The sequence below is a fragment of the Podarcis gaigeae genome (genome assembly GCF_964106915.1).
Source record: "Podarcis gaigeae genome assembly, chromosome: 2".
Classification (NCBI taxonomy): domain Eukaryota; kingdom Metazoa; phylum Chordata; class Lepidosauria; order Squamata; family Lacertidae; genus Podarcis; species Podarcis gaigeae.
Window position 1 is genome coordinate 124,460,852 of NC_139679.1, and position 20,583 is coordinate 124,481,434.

Sequence of the window (20,583 nt, forward strand, 5' to 3'; positions counted from 1 at the left end):
TTTTTTTAAAAAAAATCCTGTCATGTATATATAGTAGAAATTCAAAAAGAGGTTCCCAGACTGGAGGTTATCCACACAGAAACCCCCCTAAAAAAGGAGGAAGACTCCAGGTAGAAAGATAGGCCTTTATTGAAATACAAATGTTCCTGCAAAGAACCACATACATATAGAACACATACATTTACATTTACACAGTACATATACACAATACGTTATTTTCCGAACATAAACATACCTACATTACTCTATATTATGCCTACCTATACTATACATACCAACACATCTACCCCACATGAACACCCACAAACTGACTTGACTTCCAGCCGTTCTTGTTACACTACTTTATTTTTCCAATTGCCTTAAACACATTTCATTATTTCTTTAATCTCTTCTTCTATCTTAACTTTACTCTCCTTTCACTCTAATCATGTTCTGGATTCACTCAATATCTGTCAAAAGTTTGACTTTTTCCAGTCGCCCTTGGAGCAGAGTGACAAATGTTGGATTTTATTTTGAAAAACAGAGCCCAAGGAGCGATAGATGTTAACGGATTAAGTTAAGGAGCCCGACCTGTATTTCGGATCTAAGATGGCGCTGGGATTGACATCAGAAGAGTGAAACAAAGAAACTTCCACTTACCCGCTGTAGAAACGTGGAGGGAAAAGTCCCCGTCGGGAGCTCCGTGGGGCAAAAGTAACTAAGCAGAAAACTAACCAACTTAAAAGGAAACCCAAGAGACTTTGTATCGTTTTGGCAGGAGAGCTTGAGGGGGCTTAAAAGGAACGCGGAGAAGAGCGAACGGAGGCAACATCCAGGAGTGGAAAAGTCAGGAGGGGGAGAGGAGGGGAGAGAGGAGATAGCAGCTAGAACGACACTGAATGCGCAGATCTTTCCCCACACACACACACACCATTATTCCCCCACCAGCTTCGCTAGCGGCGTAAAACAGACCTGGATTTCTTTACTCTTTCCCCCTCTTTTCTTGGAACCTTCGATTTTTTGCATTCCCTTACACTTTACTAACAGCGAGAGGGAAGCCCCGCGTAAAGCTTGTGTATAAACGATTCCCCAGTATCTATCCTCGCCCGGCAATTTTGCTGGATTCTGGGTATCCCCGCTAGATGTTAAGGGACTTAGCCACACATCTGGATTTGGTTTGTGTTACGGAGACTGCTGTTTATTTTTGGATCTGATTTACGTGCGGAACACCTCTCCCAGGAGAAGCAGAAGCCCCACCTCCCTTTTCCATATCCGCTGGAAAGCTGAAACTCAACTTAGATCTCCTTTCTCCCACGACGGATCATCATACCCTGAGAGACTGGACTTGCTTCCCCCTCTGACGCCCCCCTTCTTTCTCTCCTTCCGACGTGCTTTCTGTTTGCCCTTCCTCCCCCCCCCTTTATTCTATTTTTGTCTCCCCCTTTTCTTTGTTCAGTATCGGTTGCATTTTTTCAGGAACTTTTTCAGGAACTCTAATCAGGTACCGCCTAACCGGACTAAGCCTTGGTTGCATTTTTCAGGAACTTGAATCCAGGCATCGCCCAAATGGATTAAGCCAAACAAGTGGCTGAAAATTGAAGAAAATAATAATAATAATAATAATAATAATAATAATAATAATAAAGGACTTTCAACTTACCCCCTATTTTATTCCCTTTGCTTCCTCTTTTTCTTTTCCTTCCCCATACGCTTCCCCGCCCTCCTTCTCCCTTTTCCCCCTGCCCTATCCCTCCTGTTTTATCTCCGTTTTATCCCCTTTCTTCCCCACTTTTTTTCTTTTTTCTTTTTTGGCTTTTTTCCCCTTACTTTTTCTCTCTTCTAACTACAGTTCCTTTATATCTAAGTAGAAGAATTTTTCAAGCCAGCTGTGGTCCCCCAGTGACATAACTCTAAATTGGTATTAACTCTAAATTGGTATTAAGCTAGGAGTTTATTATTTTCAACACGATCGCTGATTTGGATAAGGCATTTTGGTGTTGAGCTAAGGGGATCTGACGGTGGAAATCAGTTATAGTGCTCTGTTCTGCTCAAAGGGCAGACCAGTGCACCTTTTGCTGAGATAATCAAAGCCATCCTAGATTGTGCGCCCCTTTGGGGAGAGCCAAAAGACTTCCAAGTTTGTCTATAATTGAAAACAGAGAGGGAGGGAGGAAGTGGGCCAGACAGATGGCGGGAAAGGACGGGAAGAAGTCAGTAGGAACACCAATAGAGAGGAAATCCTCAAAGCAAGAGGAAATTAGAGACTTAGATGCTTTATGGTTGAAAATAAAAGGAATTTAAACAGAATGAAACATATATGGAAAGAAAGTTAGGAGAGATGCAAGAATCTTTTGATAAGAAAATAGAGGGGGTAGTGGGGGAAATATCAAACAGGATAAATGATCTTACGTCCCGAACAAAGTCTTTAGAAGAATCAAACAAAAAAACACAAAGAGAGATGAAAGAACTGAGAAAAGACGTTGAGAAAACAAAGGAGAACTTTGGAGAGATGAGTAAGAGCCAAGACCAAGTATTGGATAACTTAGCAATGATGGAAATGAAACAAAAACAGCTAAATTTAAAATTTAGAGGAGTAGGGGAAGAGATGGAGGAGGACATCAAAAAGAAAATGACTAAAGAACTGGCGAGGTGGCTAGCATTGAAAGAGGAGGAAGTTGCACAAACGATAGAAAACGCCTTCAGGATAAAAATAAGACTTAAGTATAATAGGCTGAAGAAAGTTCCAGGAGACTGCTTAGTGACCTTCAAATCGATAGAGATGAGAAATACAATCCTGAGGGAAAGCTACCAGAAGAAATTGGTAATTGACGGAAGACCAATCATCATCTTCAAAGAAATACCAATCAGACTCCTTCGTAAGAGAGAGGGCTACAAACAGATAGTCAACACTCTAAAAAAGAACGGCATACAACATAGATGGGAACTCCCTGAAGGGATTTCCTTTTTCTACAAAGGGAAAAGATTCAAGATAACAGATAATCAAGAAGTCAGTAAATTTTTACGTAGATATGACAAGGATCTCGGGGGGATGGAGGAGAGGTTTGGAGGAAGGAGTGAAGAAAGAGCAGAGAGGGTCGGTGCAGGAGCGGGGGGAAGGGGGGAGGGGTAGTAAGACGGAGGGAGGGGGCGGGGAAAGAGGGAGAGGAGTCGGAGGACGAGTGGGAGGGAGAGGAAGAAGAGGAAACAGAGGGCAAAACCACCCGAATCTAAATTGGTTAAAACTTAGTCAGGTAAATTACTGACTTACTGTAAGACAAAAGTGACTATGAACCTTAAAATTTTAACATGGAATGTAAATGGTTTGAATGAAAAAACTAAGAGGAATAAAATCGCAAATGTGTTGAAAAAGAAAAAACTGGACGTAATTTGTATACAAGAGACCCACGTAGCAAAAAGGCACAAGCATGTCTTAGTGAATAGGAATTTGGGAACAGATTCCACGGTAGAGAAAAAGAAAGGAGTAGTAACATATGTCAACGAAAAATGGGAACCTAAACTGATTTACAAGGATGAAGAAGGAAGGATTTTGGGGGTTCAAATCAACTTTCAGGGGGGAAAGATTAATGTGGTAAATATATATGCCCCAAACTCCAACAGGCAAGAGTTTTTCAAGAAATTAGAACAAGCAATAGAATTAGGAAACGATAAGATGATATTACTGGGAGATCTTAACGCAGTGCCGTCACCAGAAATTGATAGACAAACAGAAAAGAAAAAACGAAACCAAGGAAAGCTACCCAAAACATTCCAAGATTTGGAAGAAAATATGGACCTAATAGATATATGGAGACATAAGCACCCAATAGAAAAGCAGTTTACTTTCTTTTCAGAGGTACATAAAAGTTGGGGTAGAATAGATCAAATTTGGACCTCGAGGGAACTCACTTTAAGAACCACAAAATGTGAAATCCAACCGAGAACCCTCTCGGATCACAATTCAATAACACTGGAAATAAAAGGCGCTTCGCAGGGGGTTTTTAGATGGAGGCTGAACGAATATTTACTAGACAGTGATGAGATCATTGAAAAAGCCAAAGCCACCTTAAAAGAGTACTTCGATCTTAATCTCAACACAGGAACAGACATAGAAGTGGTATGGGATGCCAGTAAAGGGGTTTTAAGAGGCCTTTTTATCCAGCAAAATAACTATAAGAAGAAAATAAAAGTTTGACTTTTTCCACATAGGCCTTTATTGAAATACAAATGTTCCTGCAAAGAACCACATAGAACACATACATTTACATTTACACAGTACATATACACAATACGTTATTTTCCTAACATAAAGCATACCTACATTACTCTGTATTATGCCTACCTATACTATACATACCAACATATCTACCCCACATGAACACCCACAAACTGACTTGACTTCCAGCCGTTCTTGTTACACTACTTTATTTTTCCAATTGCCTTAAACACATTTCATTATTTCTTTAATATCTTCTTCTATCTTAACTTTACTCTCCTTTCACTCTAATCATGTTCTGAATTCACTCAATATCAGTCCAAAGTTCAACTTTTTCCACATAGCTTTTGATGTATTCCTTAAAGATAGCCCACTCCTTATTCACTTTTTCAACTTGTTGTAAATATTTTCCCAGAACCCCACAATCTCTTTGCATTCCCACCCCATGCGTAGAAAGGTTCCCGCCCCGTTGTTGTATCTCCAACAAACATCACTAGTTTTTATACATTTTTGCCAGTCTAACCAGGGTCAAGTACCATCTGTATTGCATTTTCGTTACATTCTCTCTTAAATTGTAGCATGCCGTAAATTTAATATCCCTGTCTCACAGTAGTTGGCTCATCATATTTTCCCCTAAATCCTGGGCCTACTTTACCATCGCTGTCTTCACTTGCTGCTCCTTTACCTCCCATTCTAGGAGCAAATCATATAGTTTGGAAATATGTTTACTTTTAGATTGCAGTAAGTACTCAGCCAATCTTGAAATTTCTTTCTCAAATCCTTTTTCTTCCTCTTTTGTCATCTCTGATTAATTTGAAAGAACTGCAGCCAATTGTTCAAATATTTCTTAACTTCCTTATATCCTTTCCATTTAAGTTTATTATTTTCCTCTTCCAGTAATCCTTATATGCTGCCCAGTTGTTATTCATATTCTTTCTCTTTACAGTCATGATTTCTAAGGTGATGTCCACCAAGGTGTTTTGGGTTCTAGAATCCCTTTATATTTCATCCATATTTTATACAATGATTTCCTTATAGAACCCATGTGGACTCTCTCCTTTCCATTTATTAGGTATGCATGCCATCCAAATTGAGTTCCTACTTCCTCCAGATCTAACACATCAGTGTCCTTTAACTTAATCCACTCCCTTAAGCAGGTCAGACCTGCTGCAGCATGATATAGTTCCAGGTCAGGTAGGTCAAATCCGCCTCTCTTTCTCCAATCAATAAGTAATTTATATTTTATTGTAGGTGTTTTTTGGATGGAATGGCAAATTGCACATCATTCCTATTCGCCAATCAAAGGATCACAGCAATCTTTTTTTTTTACTTCAAATTTTTATCGGTTTTCACAAAATTACAAACAAACAAACACATAAAACAAACAAACATAAATCATAACCATATTAAAAATTACACTTATTAACATTGTTAAGTGCCTTCCTCACTTCCCCTTCATTGAATTTCAATGCATATCCTTTTAAGGGTTTTCCAAATCACAGTGCTTATAAAGTTTAACTTGAACATTAACATCCTTAGATCTTTTCATTTTGAAATTACACCTATTAATTCATCATTTAACTTATATAGAATCCTAAGTCGATTCAGTATCTGCAAGCTGATTCCAATTCATCTAACTTGACATATTTAACTAAATAATCATTAAATTTAGTCCATTCTTCCTGATATGCCTCCTCCTTCTGGTCGCGGACTCTTCCGGTTAGGTTGGCTAGCTCCGAAAAACCCATCATCTTCAAGGATCGCAGCAATCTTAATAGTTGCAGCCCAATGTCATCATCCTGAACTAACCAAAATCATTTGGCTCTTCAGATAAGCCCTCATCATATCATGTGACGACATATAACAATTTTTTTGTCTTTCTTTTTAAGACTTTGGCTAATATTCCTATTCACTAAATGTCTTCCAAAGTCCTCTTTCATCCATCTACAAAAGAGTTCAAGATGAATCACAATTGCCATGCCTAGCTGATTCTCTTTTCATGTATACAACTCCCACTTTATTCTTTTCAGGGTTCTAGAACAGACATTTGCTACATACAATACCTAAAAGCACCCAGGGGAGCGCTAGGGAGCCTGCCTTTCTAAGTGTTGACAAATGATATGATACAAATGTGATAAAGGGTATTTTTAGTTATTTTCCCATGCCCTTTCTCTTTTCTATACAAATGTGTTTTGTAAGGGTTGTTCAATAACGTTTGCGTTATTATTTTTCTTTTTTGGTTTTCCCTCTGTATGAATTCTGTGATGGGAAGTAAGCTGCATCCTCTTAGTGAAGCTCTTTCCACATTCCAAGCACTGATATGGTTTCTCGCCTGTATGGACTCTTTGATGGGAAGTGAGATGTGCACTTTGACTAAAGCACTTTCCACATTCCAAGCACTGATAGGGTTTCTCCCCTGTATGGACTCTTTGATGGGAAGTGAGATCACCTCTCTGACGAAAGCTCTTTCCACATTCCAAGCACTGATATGGTTTCTCCCCTGTATGAATTCTTTGATGGGAAGTGAGATGGGCCCCCTGGCTGAAGCTCTTTCCACATTCAAAGCACTGATAGGGTTTCTCTCCTGTATGAATTCTTTTGTGGGAAGTGAGATGGGTGCTGTGACTGAAGCTCTTTCCACATTCAAAGCACTGATAGGGTTTCTCCCCCGTATGAAGTTTTTGATGCAAACTAAGAGACTTCATATACCCGAAGCTCTTTCCACATTCCAGGCATGGATATGGTTTATCGCCTGTATGGACTCTTTGATGGGAAGTGAGATCACCTCTCTGACGAAAGCTCTTTCCACATTCCAAGCACTGATCGGGTTTCTCCCCTGTGTGAACTCTATGGTCCATAGTTAGATTGGAACTTTGACTGAAGCTCTTTCCGCATTCTAAGCATTGATAGGGTTTCTTCCTTGTATGAATTCTTTGATGGGAAGTGAGACTGGAACTGTGACGAAAGTTCTTTCCACACTCAAGGCATTGAAAGGGTTTCTCCCCTGTATGAATTCTTTGATGGAAAGTGAGACTGTTCTTCCAGGTGAAGCTCTTTTCACATTCCAAGCACTGATATGGTTTCTCCCCTTTATGAATTCTTTGGTGCAAAGTGAGAGTGGAACTGTGACGAAAGCTCTTTCCACATTCCAAGCACTGATAGGGTTTCCTTCCTGTATGAATTCTTTGGTGCAAAGTGAGATTGTGCCTGAGACTGAAGCTCTTCCCACATTTTAAGCATTGATATGGTTTCTCCCCTGTATGAATTCTTTGATGGGAAGTGAGATGGCCCCCCTGGCTGAAGCTCTTTCCACATTCAAAGCACTGATAGGGTTTCTCCCCTGTATGAAGTTTTTGATGCAAACTAAGACACTGCATATACCTGAAGCTCTTTCCACATTCCAGGCATGGATATGGTTTCTCGCCTGTATGGACTCTTTGATGGGAAGTGAGCTCACCTCTCTGACGAAAGCTTTTTCCACATTCCAAGCACTGATATGGTTTCTCGCCTGTATGGACTCTTTGATGGGAAGTGAGATTAGATCTCTGACGAAAGCTCTTTCCACATTCCAAGCACTGATGGGGTTTCTCCCCTGTATGAATTCTGTTATGGGAAGTGAGCTGCACCCTCTGACGAAAGCTCTTTCCACATTCTAAGCACTGATAGGGTTTCTTCCCTGTATGAATTATTTGATGGGAAGTGAGATGTGCACTTTGACTAAAGCGCTTTCCACATTCCAAGCACTGATAGGGTTTCTCCCCTGTATGAATTCTTTGATGGCAAGTGAGATTCTCTCTGTGACTGAAGCTCTTCCCACATTTCAAGCACTGATAGGGTTTCTCCCGTGTATGGACTCTTTGATGAGAAGTTAGATTGCAACTTTGACTGAAGCTCTTTCCGCATTCTAAGCATTGATAGGGTTTCTTCCCTGTATGAATTCTTTGATGGGAAGTGAGACTGGAACTATGACGAAAGCTCTTTCCACACTCAAGGCAATGAAAGGGTTTCTCCCTTGTATGAATTCTTTGATGGATACTGAGACCATCCTTCCGATTAAAGCTCTTTCCGCATTCTAAGCACTGATAGGGTTTCTTCCCTTTATGAATTCCTTGATGGGAAGTGAGAGTGGAACTGTGACGAAAGCTCTTTCCACACTCAAGGCACTGAAAGGGTTTCTCCCCTGTATGAATTCTTTGATGGATACTGAGACCATCCTTCCGATTAAAGCTCTTTCCGCATTCTAAGCACTGATAGGGTTTCTCCCCTTTATGAATTCCTTGATGGGTAGTGAGAGTGGAACTGTGACGAAAGCTCTTTCCACACTCAAGGCACTCATAGGGTTTCTCCCCTGTATGAATTCTTTGATGGCAAGTGAGATTCTGATGGTGACTGAAGCTCTTCCCACATTCTCTGCACTGATACAATTTCTCTCCGCTGTTAGTTCTTTCATGTGAAGAGATTCTATCCCTCCGAACAAAGCTCTTTCCTTGATGTGAGGTGGACTGGGGGCTCTGGCAGATGTTCTCTCCGCACTTTGTATATTTATCTGACTTCTCTGCTATGTGAATTCTGTTGTGGTCCCCCTTGGTCTTCCCTTCCAATTCATCACCATCTGCAATGAAGAGAGAAGCTAATTAGAGCCTCAGGAAGAACAAAGTTAATGAATGCTTGTGATAGAGGAGGAACTGAAGAGAGTTAGATGTGAGCCCTTACTATAGTTTTCACTGTTGGCTGGTATTAACTGACATATTGCTTGGTTTTTATCTGGGATAGATTTTGTTTGGCTCAATCCTGGAATCCACTCCATCTCCAATTTCCCTTAAAGCTCTGAGGCTGACATTTAAGAAGGCCTGGGAAGTTCAGACAACCTGGTCATTGCTTTAAAAGGCATGACAAGAAGGGGAAAAAATGCAGAGAAAACAGTGGATATCCCTCCATTCAGGCTTCATGGTGGGGATGTTAGAATCCCGAATGCTGTTGGTCTCCATCTAAATCAGTGTTTCCCAACCTTTTTTGGGCAAAGGCACACTTGTTTCATGAAAAAAATCTCGAGGCACACCACCATTACAGCCCCGTGACGTCAGCGCGCAGCGTCACGCCGGGAGGGACGCACGAAAGTGTAAGTTTCAATTTTTCCCCCTCCCCCTTGCCTTCCTTCTGTGCCAACCGCCAAAAAGCCAAGAAAAAAGCCAAGACTTTAGGGCAGCAGGTCGACACGGAAGAAGCTCCTACCTAAGGACAGATGCGACGGCTGTGTCCTCTTCTGCCACACTTGGCAGCCCTGCCTCACGGTCTTGACTCCCACCCTGATTTCTCCCCGCAGGTCGAGCGGCACAGGCAGCCCAATGTGTCCAGCCCAGACACAAGCCCCGCTTCCCCACTCTAGATCCTGAATGCGACCAAGTGCTCTGGACTCCCGAGCAGGGTGGGAAAGAGGACTCGCATCTGGTAGCCTCCGGGCTCCTCGCCTGCTCGAGGGATGGCATTGCAGGCAAGCTGCCGGCCGTCGCCATCGCCGCCCCCTCATGCGAGTGGACCTGCCCGGAGTGGTGGGCCAGGGGAGGCTCGCTCTCTGTGGGGATGTGGCCCGCACGCGCGGCCCCACTTCCTCCTGCCCAGTGCTGAGCTCCTTACCCGCGATCTCGGTCTCGCGCACGCAGATCCCAATTATTCCAAAGCTCGCGCCACTAGCCGGGGCTCTCACACCGTGCCAGGGCGAGGCGGCGCGGCCCACTGACGTCATCGTGGCTCGCCGCCGCCCTCGACTTCCCTGTTCCCTCCCCTCCCTCGGGTCGCCGTGGTTACCGAGGACTGCAAGCTGCTCGGGCGAGCGTGGGGCATTAAGTGGGAGAAGGAAAATTAAAATTAAAACTCGCCCGAAGGCCGCCTCTCCGGATATCTTTCGAATTTTTTAATTTTTCCCGCAGCACACCAGGCAACGTCTCGCGGCACACTAGTGTGCCGCGGAACACCGGTTGGGAAACACTGATCTAAATAGTGGAGGTTAATCACATAGAGGTATGTATGGACTTTCAAAGTTACTTGCTTAATTTCAGAACAGATATTATGATCCAACAGGAAGCGTTACCTAGAGGGTCCATGACCCCACGATTCTCCTCCTTGACTTCCTTATGCAGAGCTCTCTGGTCAAGATCCAGCAAATTGTCTGTGAAACAAACAGCAACATTTTCACCTGCACACTCCCCACCAGCTGTTGCCTTAATCTAAATTTGGTCTAAATTTTAATTTATACCTAAATCACTTTCTTCAGTTTGAACCCCATTCCCATTTTCAAGAGTAGACTAACTTTGTATTGTTTCATTGGTGACAAAAGAGGAAAAGTGACTAACTCACACTTAATCTAAACACAACAGCCGCAAGAGCTCCTGACTAGGCATTCAGCTATGCAATGCTGAATGTTCTCTGTTCTCTCCTGTTTCCCTTTTTTTCTTTCAATTTAAACCAATTTAGGAACCCAGAACTCATACACTGACCACTAATGGTGAACCATATGCTAGAGATACTTGGTCTACATATTTGTATATTAGTCCTATGATCCTTGTTTTTAAAAGCAAATAAAAAGTTATTCCCCCCTTCATGGATCACTGCCTTGCCGTGGCGAAGAGGCTTGAATAACTCAGAGAAGCTATGAGCTATGCCGTGCAGGGCCACCCAAGATGGACAGGTCATAGTGGAGAGTTTTGACCAAACGTGATCCACCTGGAGCAGGAACTGGCAAGCCACTCGAGTATCCCTGCCAAGAAAACTCCATGGAGAAAGAAAACAGGTATATAAAAGTTATGACGCTGGAAGATGAGCCCCTCAGGTCGGAAGGCGTCCAACATGCTACTGAGAAAGATCGGAGGACAAGTACAAGTAGATTCAGAGCTGATGAAGTGGCTGGGCCAAAGCCAAAAGGTTGCTCAGTTGCGTATATGCCTGGAAGCGAAAGGAAAGTACAATGCTGTAAAGAAAAATATTGCATAGGAACATGGAAAATAAGAACCGTGAACCTTGGTAAGTTGGATGTGGTCAAAAATGAGATGGCAAGAATAAATATTGACATCCTGGGCATCAGTGAACAAAAATGGACAGCAATGGGCGAATTCAGTTCGGATGACCATCATATCTACTACTGTGGGCAAGAATCCCGTAAAATAATAATAATAATAATAATAACAACAACAATAATAATTTTTTATTTATACCCCGCCCTCCCCAGCCAAGGCCGGGCTTAGAGCGGCTTACAAGCAATAATAAAAATAAGAAGAATGATTACAACTTAAAAACAAAAATAAAATACAACATTAAAATAATGGAACATTATTGTTTGACACCAAACAAGGATGTTCTTCTCATTATAGGGGATTGGAATGCTAAAGTAGGGACTCAAGAGATAAAAGGAACAACTGGCAAGTTTGTCCTTAAGAGTGCCAAACAAAGCAGGGCATAGGCTGATAGAGTTCTGCCAAGAGAACAAGCTGGTCATCACAAACACTCTTTTCCAACAACACAAGAGACGACTCTACACATCGACATCACAAGATGAGCAGCATCAAAATCAGATTGATTATATTCTCTGCAGCCAAAGATGGAGAAGTTCTATACAGTCAGCATAAACAAGACCTGGAGCTGACTGTGGCTCAGATCATCAGCTTCTTATAGCAAAATTCAAGCTTAAACTGAAGAAAGTAGGAAAAACCACTGGGCCGGTAAGATACAATCTAAATCAAATCCCTTATGAATACACAGTGGAAGTGAGGAACAGGTTTAAGGATTCAGATTTGGTGGACAGAGTGCCTGAAGAACAATGGATGGAGGCTCGTAACATTATACAGGAGGCAGCAACTAAAACCATCCCAATGAAAAGGAAAGAAAGCAAAGTGGTTGCCCAACGAGGCCTTACAAATAGCGGGGGAGAGAAGGCAAGCAAAATGCGAGGGAGATAGTGAAAAATACAGGAAATTGAATGCAGATTTCCAAAAAATAGCAAGGAGAGACAAGAAGGCCTTCTTAAACGAGCAATGCAAAGAAATAGAGGAAAACAATAGAATGGGAAAAACCAGAGGTCTGTTCAAGAAAATTGGAGATATGAAAGGAACATTTCATACAAAGATTACCACAATAAAAGACAAAAGTTGTAAGGACCTAACAGAAGCAGAAGACATCAAGAAGAGGTGGCAAGAATACACAGAGGAATTATACCAGAAAGATATGGATGTCTCGTACACCCCAGGTAGTGTGCTTGCTGACCTGCCAATACAGCGTCAGGGCTCCGGAAATCACGGCAAGCCTCTTCACACCCGGCTGGTCCCCTCGACACCCTACTACCTGTAGGGTACTTTGGGGGGGGTGTCTAACCCTGGCACTCACCCCCACTGCTCAAAAGCCCCAGTAACAGTCGTCTTTTAAACAGACGACTCACACCGCCTTGCCATTTCCCTTTGCAGACAAATTGGAAGCCCAGGATCAGGTTACTTTCAAGAGTCATGACTTCTAATGCTGCCTGAAGGATCGGTAAGTTGTCTGACATTGGTAGAGCATTCAATCACGGTACTGGTTTTAGACATTTTGAGCTTCCAATACATTGTGATGGTAGGGGAGCTGTGATGTATTCCTAGCTCAAATTGCCTGCAGATGTCAAAGGTGCAGACAGGCAGGTGGAGGAGCCCGAAATGTTGCCCCCCGAGCAAGCCCCAATACCTCTCCGGTTCCATCCATGTGCCTATCTCCACTCCCCTGGAACTCACCAGATCTCTCGGAGGTCCCTGGGAGGAAACACTCAGAGGTTGTGCGAAGGGATGCAGGAGACAACCTGACCAGGTCAACCATCCATCTTCCCCCTTCCATCCTTATGAGCTTTGCAGGATCTGTCTCTTCCTTCCTTCCTGAGAAATCAAGAAGCGAAAACTGTTAGGGTGTGAAACCTAAGACGCTGGCAAGTTAGCAATGTCATGTGACTTTAAGTAGTCAAGCTCGTTAAGTTGTTAAGTTGCTCAGTATATAAAGAGTGTTTGTTTTCTCTGCCTGTGGGGCGTGAAGCAAAAATGTCTGAAAGCTCCGGAGGTGTTTCTGTTATCTTTCTGCAATAAACCTGTCTTTGGAAAGACAGGCTTCCCTGTGTCGTTATTTCTTTGCTGCTGAGACTCTGAAGCTTGTACTGCAACAAGAATCTCTGCAGTGGACTTAATTAATGCTCTGCAAAGAGAACTGTTGCTGGTTGTGCAGCGGAAGCGTTTACTGAACCAGTACACAGACTCTCTTAGGTTATGGCTCCTTCTACGTTTCTACAGCTGTATTGTGTGCAGAGAAAGTGAAAACAGCTTTCGGATGAGAGAAGACCGGCTTGGTCGTAAATCCAGCTCTTAAAGGAACTGAGAGGCGTTTGAAAAGTGAGTAAAACAAATCCCAAGGGGAAAGAGAAGCAAGGGCACACAGAGGGAGAAGCAGCCGACCCCAAGAATGGCAGTGGAAAATTTCCAGGTTCCCTTTACAAAGTTGAACTCTGCTAATTATGTGCAGTGGTCTAAGAGGGCTCAAGTCTGGTTGGAAGCCAAAGAAGTGTGGGCTGACTATGTCCAGAGGCGAAAGCCGTTTGTGGCTGTTGCAGCAGATGCCACAGCAGAGCAACAGGCTGCTGCACATGCTCAGAACAGGGAACATGATAAAATGGACACTAAAGCTAGATGCATGTTGATGGTATCGATAGACGATTCCCAATTACCTCATGTGGAAAATTTAAGGTCTGCCTTTGAAATTTGGGAAGCTCTTAGGCGAATTCACCATAGAGCCACGCCCGGAGAGAAGGTGAACATTATACGTGCTTTGTATGAGTTGAAACTGAAGCCAGAGGATAGTGTGGTTGAACACACGTCACAGATGACTGAGTATTTCAACCGACTGTCATCTCTAGGTGTGAATTTTCCTGAAAATATTAAAGTTTATACTCTGCTTAGCAGTCTGCATGCAGGGTTTGAAAACTTAGTGCTAACTTTACAAGTTTTGCCAGAGGACCAGCTGAATATGAATTATGTGACTGGTAGATTGTGTGAGCAAGAATATCAACATCATCCAAAACGTATTGATAATTCAAATACCCCAAGGGTTGGATGTTCAGATAATTCCCAGCGTGGGAGAACTAGCAGGCAGAGCTGTAAGGAAGCCTCACACGTGTCTGCTATGGCCAGCAAGTCATGTTTTCAATGTGGCAGCAGGTTTCATTTGATAGCAAAGTGTCCAGAAAAGCAACAGGAATTTTAACAGTCCAAGGCCAGTTTCCGGAGCTACAGGGGAAGACGAAGTGAAAACTACAAGAATCAACGATCCAGAGGGGGAGCAGGTGCTGATAAGGGACTATCTGCAATGGCAGCACAACAGAGTCCTAAAAGGAGCCAACAAACCTTGAAGTGGATCATTGACAGTGGAGCTAGTCACAGTTTAGTTCCAGCGACATCTAGTGGCAGCTTGATGAACTGCAAGACATTGCCAGTTGCAAAAACTGTGACTATAGCAGACAATAGTAAACGAGAAATGAACCTTAAAGGCACAATTTATGTTAATTGTTTGCAAACTAACCTTCCTGTTTTCGTTCTTCCAGGAATGAAGAATGGACTTTTGAGTGTGTCATGCCTGGTAAAAAGTGGTTTTAAGGTTGAGTTTGAAAATGATGTGTGCACCATTTCGAAACAGGGGAAGGAGCTAGTTAAAATTCCCTGTGAGGATGGGCTTTTTGTTTTGGATGAAGAGCAGTTAGCAGCAGGTAGATGTTCAACAGGTGAAGCGCAAACTAAGTGTGTAAATAAGGCTCCTCATACAGGTTGTGCACATCTACTACACAGAAGGTTAGCTCATATATGCTTTAAATATGTAAGCAAGATGCCAGATTTAGCTGAGGAGTGTAACATTAAACCCTGTCCAAATTTTCTGGATTGTTGTGCTTGTAAACTAAGGTTAAGACATGTAACTATCCTAGATCTGATAGAGTAAGCAAGAAACCCTTTGAACTTGTGCACACAGACGTGTGTGGCCCTATGCCAGTCAAATCACTTGGAGGTGCGAGATTTATGCAAATTTTGGTGGATGGTTTTTCAAGGGCTAGTTGGGTTTTCTTTCTGAAAGAAAAGTCACAAGCAGCTTCCATCCTGATGGATTGGATTGAAGAAGTCGAATGTAAATTTGACACCAGGGTGCGTAAAATACAATCAGATCGTGGTGGGGAATATGTGAACCACACACTGGAGACGTGGTTAAAAAGGAAAGGTATAGTTCATAGACTTACCAATCCCTATTCACCACAGGAGAATGCAGTTGCCGAAAGAAAATTTCGAACATTACAGGAAGCCATTGCTGCTTTGCTGTTTGATTCTGGACTTCCACAGCGGTTTTGGGCTGAGGCTGCACTGTATGCGAATTATACTTTTAACAGAGTGCTGACTGAAAGATTTTATTTCTAACTACGCAGACAGAAAAGAATATACATCCTCTCGCTGTGAGAGCACAGAACCAACTGGAACAAAGAAACAGGAAACCAGAAACATCAACATCCATCTCCAACAGTCTGGAATGTAAACAGAGTCTTGTGACTCCAGAAACCGCACAATGGCATAAACAGAAATCTAATATTGGCCTCTATCAGGGGTTGCATGGGGACCAAATCTATACGTGGAAGCAGAGGAGCCGGTGATGCCACATTTTTGAAATATCAGGAAACTAATACACCTCTCCTCCTTAGATATCACCTGTGCTTATACACCATCTTCGCAAGTCTCCAGTCTCAAAATGTGGCCCCCACCCTGGCATGGAAACCATCCGAGTATAGATCTTCCACATGTTCTAAATCTGTAGTGTTCTTAAGAACACCAGGCATGTATACTCTCCAAAAACTCCAGAGGTGAGCTTTACGCTCCTCTTGTGACAAGATTCCCAAAGGCTTAGGGTAGCTTGATAGAACTAGTCTATTTTGCGATAGCACCAATTGCCATTTCTTGTTTATGAAAACCCACAGACTCTCTGCTAGATTTTTTCCTAAAGGTTTTACAAGGACCTATCAGGACACAGGTGGCACTGTGGTCTAAACCAATGAGCCTAGGGCTTGCCAATCGAAAGGTCAGTGGTTCGAATCCCCACGATGGGGTGAGCTCCCATTGCTTGGTCCCAGCTCCTGCCAACCTAGCAGTTCGAAAGCACGTCAAAGTGCAAGTAGATAAATAGGTACCGCTCTGGCAGGAAGATAAATGGCGTTTCCGTGCACTGCTCTGGTTTTGCCAGAAGCAGCTTAGTCATGCTGGCCACATGACCTGGAAAAACTGTCTGCGGACTCCCTTGGCGAATAAAGCAACCCTAGAGTCGTTCATGACTGGACTTTTTGTTTTTTGTTTTATTTTCCATGCTATTTCTTCACTGATTACCATTGAATATTGTGATTGTAATAATTTTATCTCCTGCTATACTATTTCTTTATTTAATGTTTTTATTAATTCTTTTTCTTCTATTTTACGTAAAATCTCTTTGTTTTGTTTTTTTGTTTTTTACCTTAATTTTCTTGAATGAATAGGCCTCTCATCACCGCTTTGCTTGTGTCCCAGACTGTTTGGAGTTTGGACTCATTATTCAAATTTTGTTCAAAAATATTCACTTATTGTCTTTTCTGTCCTTTCCAGAAAGATTTTATCATCTAATATTTCTTCATTCAGTCTCCACCGAAAGGTGGCCCGAGTGTCTTTCTGTATTTCCATAATTATAGAATCATGGTCTGACATTGTTCTTGGATCTATTTCAATTTTTTTTATTCTTGACTCTAATTCCTTAGAGACCCAAACTGCATCCAGTCGGGCACTGCTTCCATAAACATGAGAGAAAAAAGTGAACTGTTTTTCAAATGGATGCTTAATTCTCCAAATATCTATCAATTTTACATTTTCTGTCACTTCAAAAAAAGTTTTGGGAAGTCTACCTTCTTTCGTGTCTTTCTTCCTATCGTTCTGTCTTTCTCTAGTGATGGGACGCCATTAAGATCTCCCAGCACTATTATTTTCTCATCTGCAAATTCTAGCAATTCTGTTTCTAAATCCTGAATTTTTTAAATTTATTTTCATTTTTATTTATTTTCATTTCATTTTTTTCTCCCTCAACTTTAATTTGTACCATTAATTTTCTCCCTTTCTCATCCTTTTGAATTAATTGTGGTTCAAATGCAGGTTTTATGTGCAAAACAATTTGACATTTTTGGAAACATCTGATGCAATAAATTGGCTCCCTAATTCTTATTACTCAAGATTTTCTCATGCTTTCTTGCAACATGAGTCTCCTGTAGGCAAATTATATCCAAATTCAGTTTTAAAACTTCATGCCACACCCTGTTCCTTTTAATATTATTGTTAAGGCCATTGACATGCCAGTTAGTAATTTAAGATTTGCCATGATCTGATTCATTTTAAAAAGATTTGCTGTTTTGCCCTGTTCTTTCAGTCTTTTCCAGTTCATCTCTTTGCATCTCAAAGGGGCTTCTGAAGTCTCTCCCTGAGCTTTGAAACTCTGGGTCTTTGCCATGTTTATCCATAAATTCCTGTACCTGACTCTCCGGGAATTTCCATTTTTAATTTATTCCTGCTCCTCTTAGAATTGATGTCAGGTTTGATACTTCCTTCAGCCCTCCTGTCTTTTTCTCACTCTTGCCTTGTATACAACAGTTCTCCCACCAATCCAATTCCCACACCCTTTTAAACCAAACTGTAGCAAAACTTTCAAACTTACAGAATTATAAAAGTTCCACAATATCCAAAAGAGAGAGAGAAAAGTGGGCAATATCAACTTTATATACAACCTACAAAAAAACAAACCAGGCCACAACAAAAGTCTAATAGTTACCATTGTTCAAACTCATTGTTACATTGTCTCCTTGATGATGATTAAGCACTTGCCAAACTTCTAGTTATATTCTAATCCACAATGTGTCTTGTAATCCAAAATATTTACACTGTGAGTTCAAATATTTTCCAGACATATTTATAATCCAAATTAGATTTATAATCCAAATGGTAATTGTAATCCAATATATGCTATTTCTCTCAGTTTTTATTCCAATACAGGACCTGGTCTTTAAAAATAAATCCCGTTTTTTCCCCCTTTCTCCTACTCCAGCTCTTACCAGGCACCTCCCCTCCCTGGGATTACCTCCCAGTTATGGAAAAGTGTCCTCCTGCCAAGCTTTGGTAGGACTTGCCAAGATCCAGGGTCCTTTTTAGAGGTTTTTTAAAAAAGAATTTGCATTGTTTTCAAGCCTTTCAGTGCTTTCATTCATAAAATCTGCATCCCCATTAAAAAAAATCTGAGTACTCCAATCACTTCCTGTATTTTCCTTTTAAGGAATCAAAGAACAAAGAGCTACAGTTTCTTCTTGTATCCAGAGTACATAGTGTTAATAGGTAGCAAAGTAAAAAATGTAGTTTTAAAAGTATCTAAATACTCCAAAGTTTCCAAAGTATTTTCCCCATTCACAAGCCTGTACTGCAAAATCTTCCCTTCAAAAGACGGAAGTTGACTTCCTGTTTAGATTCTGTCTTTGCCAAATCTAAATTAAATCCAATTCTTTTTATTTTGAAAAGTCCATTGTTGTTGACAATACCTTTTTTCCTTTGAAAGTCTGCTGCTTCAGGTGGCGATTTGTGGTTTCAGGTTTCTGAGCTGCGCTGGAGCCACGGGCAGGCTCAAGCCACTGTCTCTCACACACACACCCCCACGCGCTGCCGATGCAGCGTTGGGGCTCCGGCAATCGCGGCAAGCCTCTTCACGCCCGGCTGGTCCCCTCAACACTCCACTACCTGTAGGGCACTTTTTTGGGGGGGTGTCTAACCCTGGCACTCACCCCCACTGCTCAAAAGCCCCGGTAACGTCCCTCTTTTAGACAGACGACTCACACCGCCTTGCCATTTCCCTTCACTGACAAATCGGAAGCCCAGGATCAGGTTACTTTCAAGAGTCATGGCTTCCAGTGCTGCCCAATGGATTGGTAAGTTTTCTGACATTAGAAGAGCAGTCAATCACGGTGCTGGTTTTAGACATTTTGAGCTGCCAATACATCGCGGTGGCCGGGGGGCTGTGATGTATTCCTAGCTCAAATTGCCTGCAGATGACAAAGTCGCAGGCAGGCAGGCAGGTGGAGGAGCCCAAAATGGTGCCGCACTGAACAAGCCCCAATACCTCTCTGGCTCCATCCATCTATGTCCCCATCTCCCCTCCCCTGGAACTCACCAGATCTCTCGGAGGTCCCTGGGAGGGAACGCTCAGAGGTTGCGCAAAGGGATGCAGGAGACAACCTGACCAGGTCAACTGTCCATCTTCCCCCTTCCATCCTTACGAGCTTTGCAGGATCCGTCTCTTTCATTCTTCCTGAACAGTCAAGAAGGCACAACAAGCTGCAGGGTCCTGGGAGAGAGGAAGAAGCAAAGGGAGCCTCAGAGGCCCTGCAGGGATCCTCTTTCCCTAGATATTCTCCTGCCCCTGGAGAAGCACAAATGGGGCAGCCCCTTCCCAAGAGAAGCCCCATTTCTAAACATCTCCAGTGATTCCAATTTCCTCCGTATACTCCTCACCCCACTTGCAAGCCTGGCATGGTCTGCACAGTAGTGACCTGAGAGTAGATCCCATTGAACTCAGTGGGGATAACTGACAAAACTTGGTACAAAAACCAGTCACCGTCCTGTCTCCAAGCTTGAAAACTGAAACCCCAGATCATGGGCGGAAAAGAGCAGAGTAGATATTACATGTAGGTGCCCCCATGCTAGGTGCTCTGTATGGAGAGCCCTGTTCACAATCTTTGAGCTCTCTCATCACAAGCCAGACAGATGTTGTGGCCGTATCCACCTCTGTCAGGTGTTGCATGGGGTCCAAATCTGTATGTGGAAGCAGAGGAGCCGGTGATGCTACATTTTTGAAATACCAGGAAACTAATACACCTCTCCTCCTTAGAAATCGTCTGTGCTTATACACCATCTTCGCAAGTCTCCAGTCCCAAAATGTGGCCCCCACCCTGGCACGGAAGCAATCAAAGTATAGATCTTCCACATGTCCTAAATCTGCAGTGTTCTTAAGAACACCAGGCATGTATATCCTCCAAAAACTCCAGAGGTGAGCTTTACGCTCCTCTTGTGACAAGATTCCCAAAGGCTTAGGGTAGCTTGACAGAACTAGTTTATTTTTCGATAGTACCAATGTCCCCTGTTAGTAGTAGGAGCCACACAATGGCTGATAATCCCTCTTTTGTCCCAGAAGGTGGGGAATAGGTGTCTTTTATTCTTCCTTTATTCTTCTTGATAATACATAAATAAATGTCCCCTTCTGCATCTTACATTTTTCTAAGAGAGTATTATTCACAATCATGCTTGCCATGTATA

General features: G+C 42.4%; 1 protein-coding gene across 1 annotated transcript in view; it reads right to left on the reverse strand.

Moving 5' to 3' along the window:
- The window catches only part of LOC310836085 (uncharacterized protein), a gene marked incomplete at its 5' end in the record, with an annotated part of 41,757 nt that extends 22,216 nt beyond the window's left edge, over positions 1-19,541 (reverse strand). The window contains 5 exons of the mRNA XM_083721002.1: positions 7,177-7,216; positions 7,301-8,804; positions 10,281-10,358; positions 12,943-13,080; positions 19,442-19,541. Of these exons, the coding sequence (XP_083577128.1) occupies positions 7,177-7,216; positions 7,301-8,804; positions 10,281-10,358; positions 12,943-13,080; positions 19,442-19,541 (1,860 nt within the window). The remainder of the gene's footprint in view (positions 1-7,176; positions 7,217-7,300; positions 8,805-10,280; positions 10,359-12,942; positions 13,081-19,441) is intronic.
- Between the last annotated feature and the right edge of the window lie 1,042 nt (positions 19,542-20,583).